The sequence below is a fragment of the Osmia lignaria genome, chromosome 9 (genome assembly GCF_051020975.1).
Source record: "Osmia lignaria lignaria isolate PbOS001 chromosome 9, iyOsmLign1, whole genome shotgun sequence".
Classification (NCBI taxonomy): domain Eukaryota; kingdom Metazoa; phylum Arthropoda; class Insecta; order Hymenoptera; family Megachilidae; genus Osmia; species Osmia lignaria.
In genome coordinates this window covers 13260004-13273830 of record NC_135040.1, presented here as the reverse complement: position 1 = coordinate 13273830, position 13827 = coordinate 13260004, and the positions used below count along the sequence as shown (strand labels likewise).

Genomic DNA, 13827 nt, shown 5'->3' with positions numbered 1-13827 from the left:
TGCAAAATTAAATGGCTCAAAAAGGTGGTTTCGAAATTCGATAGCTGCGCCATCTACGCAAAGACGGCGGAAACTACTTGACAGTCACTAGTGGTTTATCGACTGCCGCAGGATCGATCGATAAGTTGAGTTGTTGAGTAGTTTCCACCATTTTCGTATAGATGGCGCAAGGTCGAATTTTTTATCAGCTTACCGACCATTAGTTCCTAAAAATATATAATTTTGAAATTTGTATGCACAGTGACTAAGTACAGATCCATCTGTAGTCACTGTGCTCTGTAATACAAATCTAATTTCACCTGATGGTCTCTGAGACTCCCAAAATCATGATCCCTCGAGAACAAAGGTATGCCCGGTCGTATGTAGGGAGTTTTTTAAATGTTCATGTCTGACAACTTAATACTAGCAAATTCAGTGCGTTCTTTTCATCATATTTATTCAGTAATAATCGTTTTACTAACAAATACTTTTACAATAAATTATTTCAAGCATCTAATGTATCGTCATTAACGTGTCTAGTCTGTCTTCGAAATTTAATGCAAAATCAAGTCAGCCTTATAGAGTCTGGTTAATCATAAAAGACCGAGTTCTTTTTAATATTTTCCTTTATTAGTTTAAATAAAAGAATGTCATAATATATAGCAAAATTAAACAATTTCATTTGGGTGTGTTGGCTACTTTGAAACGGATGACTGAAATATAAAACCATTTTAAATTATGCAATCACATTGGTGGTTGCGGTTCCTCCTTTTGTGAAATACACCGTCGATCCCGGAAAGTACTCGAATAGAACTCTTCTTCGGCATGACAGACGGAATGTGGGAACGGAACTGACATGGAGTAAACTGTAACGTGAAGGACTCGCGTTTGTCTTTTAAATATTGATTTGTCTGTCGAACGGACATTATGTGACAACCATGAACGTTTTTTTTATACTTTGCTTCATTGATGAAAATTACGTGAATAGAATCGAGTTGCGAGTAACCTAGCATAAGTACGTAAATCCATTTTTAACTTTCGAAACGTCAAACATAGTCCGCTACTATCTACGACGCAAACATCAACCTTGCCGGGATATTAAAGTGCTCACTGTACGGCATGTACTTTGATCAAGATATTTCGAACATTTCGCACAATAGACAGCTAAAAGATGAATCATACCGAAGGATATCTCGATTCTTGTCCGTACTACGCCAACGTGGGTCTAAATTCTTTTCTAAAGTGATATCAAGACATATTGTTTTTTCATGTCATACATCTTTTGACAGCACCAAATACTTTTTGTAAAAATATCTTTCTCCCTTGATTCTATTCTTTCATGTATGTTCGTACAATTTTGCTGCGCAAAACAAGCCTTCTATGACTTATCTCCCAATATTCAATACTGCAAATTTATTAAATGTAAGATACATTATTTTTTTGAAAAAAATTTTTAAATTTGAATTCAAATTTGTAATAACTTAAACGATTTTATTTGAATTATAGGAGAAAGACAAATATTAAATTTTATTATATGAATTGTGTTAAAATTATTTTTATGTATATTTTTCTTTTTCTTTTAATATATTTCCAGTTTCTTCATAATGGACCATTTGAAAAGTACAAGCACGCATGTAATCATGAAGATCATGAAACATTCATGTATTGCCCATAATTGCTATTTTCAGGTAAGAATCTTTGCTTAGCTTAAAACTTGTAGATGAAAACACTTTGTAGCATTGAATATTAAAGAATTTTATTGTAAAATTTTAGGGGACAATGTGGAGTTTCCAAAAATTTTGGCTATTATAAATCTTTTAGCAAACAAATAAATTACAAGTGTTGAGATGGACTCTCCACCGTCATGTTCACTAAGCGCTACTGGACCTCTCAGTGATCTTGGTAGCAGTGGAATTGGAGGGTCCATTTCTAGTGATTCTGTTCGAGCACATCTTGCAATCGAGGTATAATTTGTTATAATATAGTATTCATATGTTGTATTCTCTAAATGAAATGATATCAATCTTTTCAGATGCAAGAAAGCGATGTAGAAAGTAAATCCTTATCGCAAGATTCTTTTGATTACTCAGATGGTATGTGCGGTGAAAATTTTAATACATTGAAGAAAGGACCAGGTTGGACTGATGCTGATGGAAAGCTAGAAGTCGAAGTGGTTGATGTAGCTATTAAACCTCCACCAGAATTTCAAGATAGCCCTTCTCCTCCTAATTCTGAATCTTCGTCTGCACCAATTCTTAGCTATGCACAATTAATGAGACAAAAAGTTCCACAGTTAATAGATGATTATGCTGAGACTTTAGTACAGTCAACAATTGAAGAAGCATTAATAATATCTTGTAGAATATCATGGCCGGAAGGAAGAATAGCACCCGCAACAAATCATATACCGGTGGTAACTCGTAGTGTATACAATTCGAAACGTCTTTGGGCAACGGACTTGTTAACACCTTCATCGTGTCAAGGGGCTACTACTTTGATCACTCCATACAATACATTGAATCGTCCAAATTCACGATGTTCTTTAGCTTCTTCTCGTTTGTCCAGTTCTCATAATTCAATAAATACCTCAGGACTGAGTCACAAAGCAGATGATAGCAGCTTTATTACATCTGCTATGTCACACGACGTTTTAACGACCAGTGAGATCAGTGATATGTACAATGTGCCCTTTGATTCTGACATTTATACTGTACCAATAGATGTAGTTAGACCTTTGCATTATCTTAGAACGCCGCAAAGGCCTAAACGTCATAGACATCATCGTAAAAGAAGAAGAAATGTATCCGCTAGTTCTCAGAGTGAATTAGAAGCCCATATTCAACAGGCAAGGCATTATTGTGGGAAACCTCGTGCTATTACCCATGTTATAAAATCCCAGAGACTGCTATCAGACGTATGTTGCAACGAAGCTGGAAATGGTAAACGTCATAGTGTACCGGGTACATCTGGTCGACATGCATCCCGAACATCCAATGGTCACATGCATAATATCGGTGAACCAATTCATATGACTTTACACGAAGTGCGTCAATATTTACAAACGCTATACTCAAGCTCCAGTGATTCTAGTGAAAATAAAATAAAACGCGATAAAGTTCCAATAAGTCATACACCTGTACACCTTGCAATGCCAAAAGGTATTAGTGTAAATAATAACAATAGGTATAGTAATCCACATACAGATTCAGCGATGGATATTCCAATCTCAAACAAAAATAGCAATGGACTGATTCACAATAACAATAATAATAATAATAACAATAACAATAATAATAATGGTAATGTTAAGAAACATAAAAAGAATTCATTTGTTAGTATTAAACATAAAAAGGTAAAAGAGGAACCACATAAGGAGAAGGTTGATTCTGAAAGAGAAAAGATGAAGAAGGGTCAACGAAACTTCTCGTTAAATTTGAAACAAACTCTTTGCAATATCTTTAGATTCAGACGTTTGGGTTCTCCAGACCATTTCGTAGAAAAAAGAAATAGCATTGTACAGGGTGAAATTGTAGAAGAGGAAGAGGGTGTTGATTCTGACCAACATGCTAATAATAATAATACTACCTCAGAGGTAGATCCCTCTGTACAAAAGCTACCTTTTTTTAAGCGTGCATTACCACCATTACCAAAAAGTAATGGACACGTAGGTGGTGTAGAGCAAGCAGAAGATGCGCTTACAACGATGGTATCTAAATGCGAGAGTCCAACTTCTATACCGCCGCAAATGCCTCCACCTGCGCCAAAAGTCGAAGAGGAGCCGACAGAAGATACTAGTATGGATTTTGCTGCTAGCATTGAGAAAGTAAAAGATGTATGTAATTTATCTTTTTCACTGCACGTTAATACATTTAATATTAAGCTGTTTTTTTATTATTAACACGAACTCTTTTTAAAATAGTATGGATGGTATTGGGGCCCAATATCTGGTGAAGCTGCAGAGAAAATACTGTCCAATGAACCAGATGGGTCATTCATTGTGCGAGATAGTAGCGATGATCATTATATTTTCTCTTTATCATTTAGACTTAACAGTTGCGTGCGACATGTAAGAATAGAGCATGATCAGGGTAAGTATTTTTACTCTTGATAGAAGGAATATTTCTTTATATTTCCATGTTGCTACTTTAAATATTTCATTTTCTTATCTGTACAGGTAATTTCAGCTTTGGAAGTTGCACAAAATTTAAGTCCCATACGATCGTCGATTTTATTGAGAATGCGGTAGAACATTCGCGTAGTGGACGATACTTGTTTTTTCTTCATCGACGGCCAGTGTTAGGTCCAATGCGTGTGCAACTTCTTCATCCAGTGTCAAGATTCAAACAGGTTCAGAGTTTACAGCATATGTGTAGATTTGTTATATTGAAAATCGTACGCAGGGATCTTATTCCAACTCTACCTCTGCCTCGGCGGCTCATCGATTACCTGAGTATGCCTCATTACTACAGCGAACAATTAGCCGAACAAGATGACAGAGCTGAATCTCCTGTTAGTTCTTCAACTGGTGAATTAGAGAAGATTTGTTTCACACCACAAGGCCTATCGTGAGGTACAAACGTATAATTTATTTTTTATGTTTTTTTTTTTAAATACTTGCCAAATGTTTAGTACATATAGTTTAAGGTTTAAAGCATTATACAATTCTGTTTCATATGGTTTTATTAAGCAATATCATGATGAAATATAAGAAAAAAAAAAATAGCTGATTTCTACATACATTATATAAAAACTTAAATTTCAGACGTAATATCTAACATCTTTTTGTAAAGAAGGGTAATCCGTTCCACGCAGCTCGTATATAGAATTATGAACAATGTAGTTACAAAGCATAAAAGTACTAAAAAAGATATAAAACAAAAAATAATATTCATTAAAAGATAATTTTGAATTAGAATGCATATTCGCGTAATTCTATTGAAGGTGCACAGATAAATTGACAATTTGATCTTTGAATTTGCGGTCGTTTAATTCTGTCAAAATGATTTCCAGAGCACGTGTAAAATAATTTTAACAAATTCGATATATTACTTTCAATTCAGTTCCTGTTTCTTGTTTTAACATAACAAATTACAATTTCATATGATCCAATGAATGTATAATATTCATATATAATAATGTAAATCAGTGATTAAATAACTCCTTATGTGCCATATATCTTATATTGCAGTCTTCAATTGGATATCAAAATCGTAAATACTTTCATTTTTTATTAAACTTTGTTTAACAAATTATGTTTTTACCAGAGATTATTCAATTATGCATTTCATTATTCGTTATAGAATTCTAAAATTCGTGTTTTAATAGGGAAGCCTACTCGATGCAGTACAGCCTACATTTGATATTCCACTTTATCGGATGATCAAATACAGAGTTAATGAATCAGTTTTTAATATGATACACATACAAGCAATTATAAAAAAAAAAAGAAGTCGTAGACTAATGGTACATTAAGATATAATCTGGCATATATAAATATCAGTTATCGCGTCTGTCAACTACAGAAAATTTCAATATTAATCAGTTTAACAATGTTGTTGTATCATTTTTTAAGTTTAGATGTAGCTGTTACAGACTGATTAACTTAGAACAAATATTCAACGAACTAATGGAATCATAATACTTTATAAATATCTTCATTTAAGCATCATGTATATTTTCTTATAAATTATTGTATAATTGTTTTTGAGAATAATCTTTGGGTGGAACACAGCTTTATTATTTTATATTGCTTTATAATGTAAATATTTTTATATATATTGCTTAACTTTGTAAAATAATATTAAATCATCAAGGATTTTTGAATCCTTGGCATATTAGCTATATATATATATATTTTTTGATTTTTTTAAGTTTATAAGAAATAATTAATTGATGTTACAACATGCAATCTCTTTTAATGTACCACAGTTTTCGTTTTTTTTTTAATAGCCAATTTTTAAATAAGATTTGATAATATTTACCTTGAAAGGTAAAAAATTCTTTATTAAAACTGATTAGCGACTGGTGCTATATAAAATTATAAATTATAGAATTCTGATTCCTTAAATTATGCGGTTGAATCGAGGTAATCGAAGTCACTGTTTATTCTTGTGCTCAGATAAACTCAACAAGATTACATCGTGCTAAGCACTTGTTCGAATTTAATTATATTGTATTTAATTTTATTTAGACAATTTTAAAAGTTTCGGATAAATTTTCGAAATATACATTTTATTTGTAATCGTTATATAAAGTTTAGATTATAACTTAATATTAAGAATTAATATAAATCAGATGAAAAGTTTTCAATTTGCAATTTCGAGTAACCAAATGGAAAAGTAGGAAGGAGCTTCAGATAAAATTTAGTAAATTATAACGACATATATTTTTATTTTTATCCCTTTCCTGAAGAGGTGTACAATCTCGTCTTCAGAAATGGAGATATTACTTTGATAAATTTTGTATTCTGTAATGTTATACAGAGCTCACTATAAAGCACTGATGTAAAAATAGATTTTTCAAGGAAGGGGAGAAAGTTTTTATACAAAATGTGTACTGACTGTTACTAGACACATTAATTAATAGATGTTTGTTTTTATTTTGTCTTTAAATTGCTTTTCCTATGCAGCTTCATGAATCATGGAATAGTGAAGACCACATATACATATTGCTCAGAATTTTTTGTTTGCACTTTCTTGAACTTCGCAGTACTACACAAACAAATTTTATACTCAATATTCACGTGGTAGATTTTGCAATATAAGTACTATTACCAGATTGAAAAGACTAAGTCTAAGGATGAATTTAAACATATGTGAAGCATGTGCGTATAATTAATGGTTAAAGGCACCACGATACCTCAGCCGACGAGGGAGGTATGTAGAGCAGAATTAGTATCATTTTATAACAAATGTATTTTACATTAATATAAATTGCACATACGCGTTCTTGTGAAAAATTTGCATTACTGAAAAATATCAATGCCTTATTTAATTATGTTTTATGACTATTAATATCAACATTAAGAAAAATATATGAACAATTCTATGCCAAGTGTTACTGAATGATATATTTCTGAAATTTTTATTGTGTCATTATACATAAAGAAATATGTTATTTAATAGTTTTACATTTTTATAATGCCTTTTACAAGTAGGCATGTAAAAAATATTGAATTTACAAATAAACTTCTGATATTGAAATGTGATATTATTAGTAATACATATATAAAAGTTGTGAAAGAAAGATACTTGTATTAATCAGGGATATTAACATTCTTTGAAAGTAAATATCGTTTTAAATAAGATCAAGAAAGATTCATTTAGTTAGGATACTATTGTATTTGATATTTGATAAAAAGATGCACTTGGCATAGGGTAATAATTTATTTGTTATATACCAAAGTTTATAATTGTATTCAAAGTACAACATTGATTTATCAATTTTGTGCTTTTTATAACTATTTAAGTGTACACTTCATCAATTATACATTAATATCACACAGCAATTTAAAAACTCATTTTGGATAAGTAAAAATAATAAAAGAAATAAAATATTTAAAGATTACTATAAGGAATACATTTTTAAAATATAAGCAGTGTTGTACTTTGATTATAATATATTGGTACAGAAATCATTATTGTTTGTTACGCATAATTTACAAGTGCTAGTCATAAATATTGCATTTTAAGTTGGACTTCAGTATTGTTTACTAATAAATATCAATTTACTTACGAATACTTGCATTTGTTTTTCATCTTTTTCAGAGATATGATCCAAACGTAATTTTAATAGAAGAATATTACAAAATATGTAAGCTGTTCATTGTTATTTTTCACTTTAGTAAAATTTAATGATTATCCTTAATCTTTAATATCCTTATCTATAATTTCATAATTTATTTGTTCTAGTCTGTTATTATTTATCACCAAAGTCGACGATTATTAGAGTGAGAGGAGTACATGATAATCAGAAAAATAGGGGTATGAATGATTCATTGAGGCTTTAATAAGATAAGGAGTGTAATACTATAAGGAAAATGAAACCTGAGTAAGAAATACCTTTATATTTTTTTATTTATAATTATTTTATTTAGAAATAAGTTGATATAATTTGTTATGAAACAACTGATTTTATTACAACTTTTAAATATATCAATTCTAGCATACCCCCAACAATTTCCATAATATATTTATCTAAGATGTTACTCTAGTTTCATTTTTCAATTGCTTACAAGTAATATGACCCTTTTGCAAATACAATATTTTTCTGCATTACAGCAAAATGACTTAATTATAAATTGTTCAGTAATGAATACTTCATGCTATTTTCGTGATCATAGTACAAATAATTTTAACAATTCAAACTTCATGAGCACAAGAAAAGAATTCTGTTTTTGATTAATTTATTACAATAAAGAGTACTCGAAGTATAAACAAATGCATATGTATTTGATTACCCATGTTTGTACTGCAATGTTGAAAATATGATACATTCTTTGAAACTAACATACCTAGATACCATTTTCTCTCAGTGCAATACTTGTTTACTTCTTATCACATACATAAGCGTGAAACATGTATTTGTAAGCATATAAAATTAAACTTAAATAAAATTTTATTATTTTAAATACAACATATATTTTTCACTGAACCACATGACATTTTAATTACACTTTTGTTTCCAGTTAAATATTAAACATCCTAATTTAAGGTGGAATACCAAGAGTTTTCCTAACTAGCTTCTGAGCAATTCTTTCAAATTCTGGCCGATTTTCTCTCCACATTTTGGCAGCATCAACATTTGCTCCACTTTCATCATTTGGCTCTGCTAACATACTTACCACACTTAACAATATTTTTTCTACACTCTGAACTGGGCTCCATCTTTCTGCACTACTTTCATAGCCCATTGGATCATCTCCAGGTGCATGTAATATACTTATACATACTCTCCCATCTGCATAAACTAAATAAAAATTAAATTGTTAATTCTTAACAGGTCATTTTAATGCAATATTACAATATCTCATTCAAACAGATCTTACTATTTGGATGAAACATTTCACAAGTAAATTGCATTTTTGGTGGGCTTAAGGGATAGTCTGGTGGAAATATCAGTTTTGCAGGAAATACACCTCCTTCGAAGCATGTTCCTTCAGGACCACTGCAAAGAAATTTAGATTCTATAATATGGTGTTTAAGTCATCATAAGATCTTCAGCAGTTAAATACATACGTGATTAAAGCTTCCCATTCAAAAAAGTTTTCTTCATTTATTGGACCAGCAATAATGCCTTCAGGTGGATTTAAGGTTAATTCTGTAAGTTACGCATTATCTATTATAATCTCGTTCAAAATTCAGTAGAAAAAGAAGTAAGTGAAATAGTTTTATGCGAAACTTCAAATGAAGGGTAAGGTACAACATTAAATCTGATCCTCACGTTTGTACTCTGCCATTAATCGTCTTAGTGCAGAACCCGCCATTGTTTTGATCATGAAGGTTAATAATGATACTTTATGAAAATGTCAAAAGATGAACATTAGGTAAAAGTAACAATGATCAAAATCATCATCATTGATTTATTTGTGTTTAATTATTTTACAAAACTTAAGAGTCAACAACTTGTTTCTGCAAAATTTGAAAAGATACAATGTTGATTTGAGGGTTTAAATGGCGACAGAAGAACATAAATATTTAGCAGGTGTTATAAAAAAGACTCATGCCACGTTGCGAAAAGAAGCTCAGGATCATGGTCCTGAGATTGCATGGAATCGTCATATAACACGTAAAGATGTTTTACAGGTTTGATTTCCGTTTAAATTTTTATACTGATTGTGTATAATATTTTTTTTAAATTGTTACCTATTTGTATTTTAGGAATATGCCCATTCTATGCAAAAATTGGCAACTACATATTGGATGAAAAATAATTTAAACACAGAAAGTTCAACTCATTCTAGGATAGAATGGATTAAATTTCAATGTCAAGAGTACTTTTTAAATGGTGGAAGTGAAAAATATAATAATAGAGAAGAAAGTATTAGGATAAAAATTAACACAAATAATCTAGAATCTACTGAAGTTCCTATACATTATAATTCAAGCATTGAAAATAAGGAAAGTCCAATACCAAAATACCTTGATAACAACACAGATTTCTTTGCTCAAAAAATAGCTTTGTTAGATGTAGGAAGTTGTTATAACCCTTTTGGAAGTTTTAATATCTTTGAGGTAACTGCAATAGATCTGTATGGTATACCAGATAAAGTTTTGGGTTGTGACTTTTTGAATGTTCATATTGGAAAAGAGAAAATACTTTCTGATAATAAGGAAGAAGTTCTACTATTGCCACAAAACTCTTTTAATGTAGTTGTATTTTCTTTATTTTTGGAATATCTACCATGTCCAAAACAAAGATATATTTGCTGCAAAAAAGCTTATGATCTATTGCAAGTTGGTGGTATACTTTTCATTATAACTCCTGATTCAAAACATGTTCATGCTAATGCTAAACTTATGAAATCATGGAGATATGTACTAAGTAAGTTAGGATTTATGAGGATAAAATATGAAAAACTACGACATATGCATTGTATTGTGTTTAGAAAATGTATATTTAAAGATGTTGCAACAAGATGGGCAAATTTACAAAACTTATCCAGCGATGATCCCTTATATTTTGATAGTACCGCAATTTATATTCCACAAGATTTTAGAAATGAATCTGATGAAATCAAACATCAAGAGCAAGAAGAATATGATTCAGATGAAATAACATCTATGTTTGGAGAATTACCTTTTGATCCATAACAAAAAAATACTAACTTTTAACGTAGTGGTAACCTTGCTTGAGGATGCGCGTTCATAGGGACATTTGTTAATTTTTATAGAATTATCATCCATCTTGAGCAGTCCTTTCTTATTTCTGTTCTTTGGTCGTACACGTGGTGAGTTCATTTTTGCTGTATATTATACTTATAAATAATATTTTTTGTATATATTAAAGCTTCTCATGAGATTGTTTAAATAAGTGTTTTGTTTTTAATAATAAAAACTATTAATTGTATCAATAACTGTTGTATTTTTGGTAATAATGATGTAGGTTAATTTCTCAGCTGCTAAATTTTGGGATTACAATTGATATAAGTAAAATTAATAGTAAAAACTGAATGTTTAAGTTTGAAATTATTTTCAGACCATTCAAGATGTCGTCTCATTTAAATTGGATGATTATTCGCAATAACAATGCCTTTCTTCTTAAAAAGCGTAATATCAGCAAACCATTTTCCACGGTTTGTACTAGCTCAGTATTCTTTCTAAACGTTTAAGTTCGTAGGTTCTAAATGTTTATGTATAAAATTTTAGGAACCTAACAATTTGACCAATCTGAGTAGCTATCGTTATTCGGGTTTAATTCATAGGAAAAGCGTGGGTATTGTTGACACTCCTGATAAAAAAGGATTTACAGTCGTTTATAAAAAACCAAGGTCACTTAAAAAACCTGCAAAATCCACTGTACGGTGTACAATGAAAGCTGGAGCCCGCCGTTCTTTACATAAATTGAAAAGATTGCTTACAAAGAACAAATACCGTGTAGATCTTTCTAAGGTAAATTGATTTATTATAGGAAAGCTTTTAGTTTGGTGTTTTGGAAAAGTAATTATTACAATGCTAAATGGGTTATTTTTAGGCTGCATTACGTCGTGCCAGTGCTGTTCTGCGTTCCCAGAAGCCTTTACCTGCAAAGAAGACCCGTACAACTAAAAAGGCTGATTAATCTATGTACATTAATAAACATATGTTTTAATGTAAATGTATAAATGTGACATATGTTGCAAAGAAGATTTGTTTAACTTTAGTATATATTAATGAAATGCAATTAATTGAAGATAAATTATTACAAATCATGCTACAGGTATTTAAATATTAAAGTGAATACTATAACATTTCTCCTTTGCAGCTGTGTCCAGTGTACTTATTTCCATAATTTTATTGCAAAAATAGGGATAAACATTTTTCAATGAAAGGTAAGATTTTGTACATATAATAAATAATATGTTTAAATAACTGTTTCTATCATTATGGTTACAGGTTCGTCGGTTGCATATTAAAGAGCTATGTTTTACATAGGTAAGTTACATTCACTTGTTTTTTTGATACTTATAAATTTTTTGATGTTTATGATGATACCATAACCACCAAGATCTCTGAGTGTCATGATCAGAATTTTGTATTTGCTATCTGATGTTGATGTATATTTTCTACCACTTTCTTAATTAAATATTTTAATACTAACATGAGAATAATGTTTTCAGATCCAGTTGGAAAATTGGACGTTTTGTGGATATTATAATATGTAAGTAAATGTAAATATGGATTTATTTAATATTTACATAGTTTTGATCTTTTTATGATGAAATTTTCAACCACCAAGATCTATGAATGCCCTGATTAGGACTTGTATTTGCTATCTGAAATAATTTCTTTAAAAAAAAAATCGCTTTTATATGCGACAAGACAAGATTACTAATCAGGATAAATTAATTTCAGTTTGAGGTACCCAGGTATTGCCAAAAAACGAAATGTACGAACATGTAAGTATAGAATACCTGTATCTGGCTTATACAGTACTAACTTTTTTTAATGATGAAATTCAATACCACCAAACTCTCTGAATGCCATGATTGGTTACAGTATTTGCTAGCTGATTCATTCATAATAACAGTTCTAATTTGTTTAATACAGGAATAACATTAATAGTGTTTCGTTTTTTGCAGATGGTTCTGAATACATTTAATATAAAAGTTCAATGGACGCACATCTAAGTAGGTAATATATTTGTTTAATTATTTACTTTATGATAGATGTAATCACTTCATATACATATGATGATTCATTCACCAAGATCTATGAGTGTCATGATCATAAATTTGCTACTTCTGATAATAACATAACTCATTTAGCTACTTAAATTGTAAGGAAATGTTTGTAACACATGTACGTTTTCCTTTGCAGGTCATAAATCTTCTGAAAATAATGGTGTGCTTCAAAATGGCAATGTTTCATTACATGTAACTTTGTAACATTGAAATAATGTTTTAAGATAAAATGAAATTTCTATCTTTCAATTCTATTACTCTTATGTTTCCCGTTATCTACATTATTATTATCGGAAAATGAATTAAAAATAATTGGTTGCATTATACACTACTTGTATTACTTGTATTTATTGTGTTACAAACTACTATGGGGTTCTAGACACCCCAGGATGACACCAGGTCGGTATGCAGAGCGTCACCAGTTCAACGGGGTCCCTGATACCCCAGATACCATAATGTCGATAAAGAAGAAAATGTTACATCGACTAGCGCCATCTATCCATAAACAGCGGAACCGAGTAGTCGATAAGTCGGTAACTAGTTTCAGCTACTTCCTGATAGATGGCGCTAGTGTTCCGGTATATCGAAAAACCGATTGAATACAAATAATACTTGTATCTGTCAAATTTTATATGCTCATAATAAAGAGACACATAGGCCTGAGAGGGATCTCAGGAATTTATTGAAAAAAAAAATCGATTGATAACGTGTTGAGTAGTTTGAGCCGTTTGTGTATAGATGGCGCTGTGGTCGAAATAGAGAGTACAACCCCCACCTCTATGACGTCCGAAGACAGACTGACTAGGCAGGTTCCATATTTGCCCGCCTAAGGCATTAAAATTTTCAAACATTTTACTAATGGTTCTCTTCAGGTTTTCTCAATACTAACAAGCCTAATTTGCACCCCAGTATACAAAATTTTCTTTCTCATAACAATCACTGTTCTTAACATATTCAACTCCCATAAA

General features: G+C 30.6%; 4 protein-coding genes across 13 annotated transcripts; 3 read left to right on the top strand and 1 right to left on the bottom strand.

The window, feature by feature from the left end:
- The first annotated feature begins 502 nt into the window (after window positions 1-502).
- Window positions 503-8804, top strand: LOC117601298 (uncharacterized). 4 transcript variants are annotated; one of them, XR_004580712.2, is made up of 10 exons: window positions 503-1198; window positions 1574-1667; window positions 1753-1943; window positions 2012-3811; window positions 3899-4067; window positions 4154-4549; window positions 6608-6854; window positions 7746-7791; window positions 7890-8028; window positions 8666-8804. XR_004580712.2 is itself a non-coding variant. In XM_034318021.2 (6 exons), the coding sequence occupies exons 3-6, from the start codon at window positions 1827-1829 to the stop codon at window positions 4546-4548; spliced, it is 2481 nt and encodes an 826-aa protein (XP_034173912.2). In that variant the 5' UTR covers window positions 504-994; window positions 1574-1667; window positions 1753-1826; the 3' UTR covers window positions 4549-5449. The 4 variants fall into 4 exon arrangements, 3 of the variants coding, with proteins under 3 accessions (XP_034173912.2, XP_034173836.2, XP_034173989.2); XM_034318021.2 differs by lacking the exons at window positions 6608-6854; window positions 7746-7791; window positions 7890-8028; window positions 8666-8804 and having other exon boundaries at window positions 504-994; window positions 4154-5449; XM_034317945.2 differs by lacking the exons at window positions 6608-6854; window positions 7746-7791; window positions 7890-8028; window positions 8666-8804 and having other exon boundaries at window positions 504-1198; window positions 4154-5449.
- On the bottom strand, window positions 8578-9561 carry Ubc7 (ubiquitin conjugating enzyme 7). Its single transcript, XM_034318481.2, has 4 exons — window positions 9421-9561; window positions 9216-9297; window positions 9026-9144; window positions 8578-8946 (listed from the first exon to the last, which is right to left on the bottom strand). Exons 1-4 carry the CDS (start codon window positions 9473-9475, stop codon window positions 8687-8689), a joined length of 516 nt encoding a protein of 171 aa, XP_034174372.1. The 5' UTR covers window positions 9476-9561; the 3' UTR covers window positions 8578-8686.
- Window positions 9562-9640: 79 nt separating this feature from the next.
- On the top strand, window positions 9641-10797 carry Samtor (S-adenosylmethionine sensor upstream of TORC1). Of its 2 annotated transcripts, XM_034318351.2 has the most exons (3): window positions 9641-9782; window positions 9858-10521; window positions 10603-10797. In XM_034318351.2, exons 1-3 carry the CDS (start codon window positions 9651-9653, stop codon window positions 10788-10790), a joined length of 984 nt encoding a protein of 327 aa, XP_034174242.2. In that variant the 5' UTR covers window positions 9641-9650; the 3' UTR covers window positions 10791-10797. The 2 variants fall into 2 exon arrangements, with proteins under 2 accessions (XP_034174242.2, XP_034174147.2); XM_034318256.2 differs by having other exon boundaries at window positions 9858-10797.
- On the top strand, window positions 10786-13116 carry RpL28 (ribosomal protein L28). 6 transcript variants are annotated; one of them, XM_034319094.2, is made up of 10 exons: window positions 10786-10927; window positions 11176-11272; window positions 11346-11588; window positions 11671-11762; window positions 11941-12007; window positions 12072-12110; window positions 12296-12336; window positions 12531-12574; window positions 12758-12809; window positions 12996-13116. In XM_034319094.2, the coding sequence occupies exons 2-4, from the start codon at window positions 11186-11188 to the stop codon at window positions 11755-11757; spliced, it is 417 nt and encodes a 138-aa protein (XP_034174985.1). In that variant the 5' UTR covers window positions 10786-10927; window positions 11176-11185; the 3' UTR covers window positions 11758-11762; window positions 11941-12007; window positions 12072-12110; window positions 12296-12336; window positions 12531-12574; window positions 12758-12809; window positions 12996-13116. The 6 variants fall into 6 exon arrangements, with proteins under 6 accessions (XP_034174985.1, XP_034174834.1, XP_034174511.1 ...); XM_034318943.2 differs by lacking the exon at window positions 10786-10927 and adding an exon at window positions 11055-11078 and having other exon boundaries at window positions 12758-12805; XM_034318620.2 differs by lacking the exon at window positions 10786-10927 and adding an exon at window positions 11055-11078.
- Window positions 13117-13827: the final 711 nt, after the last annotated feature.

Coding starts and splice junctions, on each gene's coding strand:
- LOC117601298 (XM_034318021.2), top strand. CDS start 1,827: ATGGACTCTCCACCGTCATGTTCACTAAGCGCTACTGGACCTCTCAGT. Junction 3,812..3,898: donor GCATTGAGAAAGTAAAAGAT/GTATGTAATTTA, acceptor TTTTTAAAATAG/TATGGATGGTATTGGGGCCC. Junction 4,068..4,153: donor AAGAATAGAGCATGATCAGG/GTAAGTATTTTT, acceptor TTATCTGTACAG/GTAATTTCAGCTTTGGAAGT.
- Ubc7 (XM_034318481.2), bottom strand. CDS start 9,475: ATGATCAAAACAATGGCGGGTTCTGCACTAAGACGATTAATGGCAGAG. Junction 9,145..9,215: donor GAATGGGAAGCTTTAATCAC/GTATGTATTTAA, acceptor ATTTCTTTGCAG/TGGTCCTGAAGGAACATGCT. Junction 8,947..9,025: donor TGAAATGTTTCATCCAAATA/GTAAGATCTGTT, acceptor ATTTTTATTTAG/TTTATGCAGATGGGAGAGTA.
- Samtor (XM_034318256.2), top strand. CDS start 9,651: ATGGCGACAGAAGAACATAAATATTTAGCAGGTGTTATAAAAAAGACT. Junction 9,783..9,857: donor CACGTAAAGATGTTTTACAG/GTTTGATTTCCG, acceptor TTTGTATTTTAG/GAATATGCCCATTCTATGCA.
- RpL28 (XM_034319007.2), top strand. Junction 11,273..11,345: donor TCAGCAAACCATTTTCCACG/GTTTGTACTAGC, acceptor ATAAAATTTTAG/GAACCTAACAATTTGACCAA. Junction 11,589..11,670: donor ACCGTGTAGATCTTTCTAAG/GTAAATTGATTT, acceptor GGTTATTTTTAG/GCTGCATTACGTCGTGCCAG.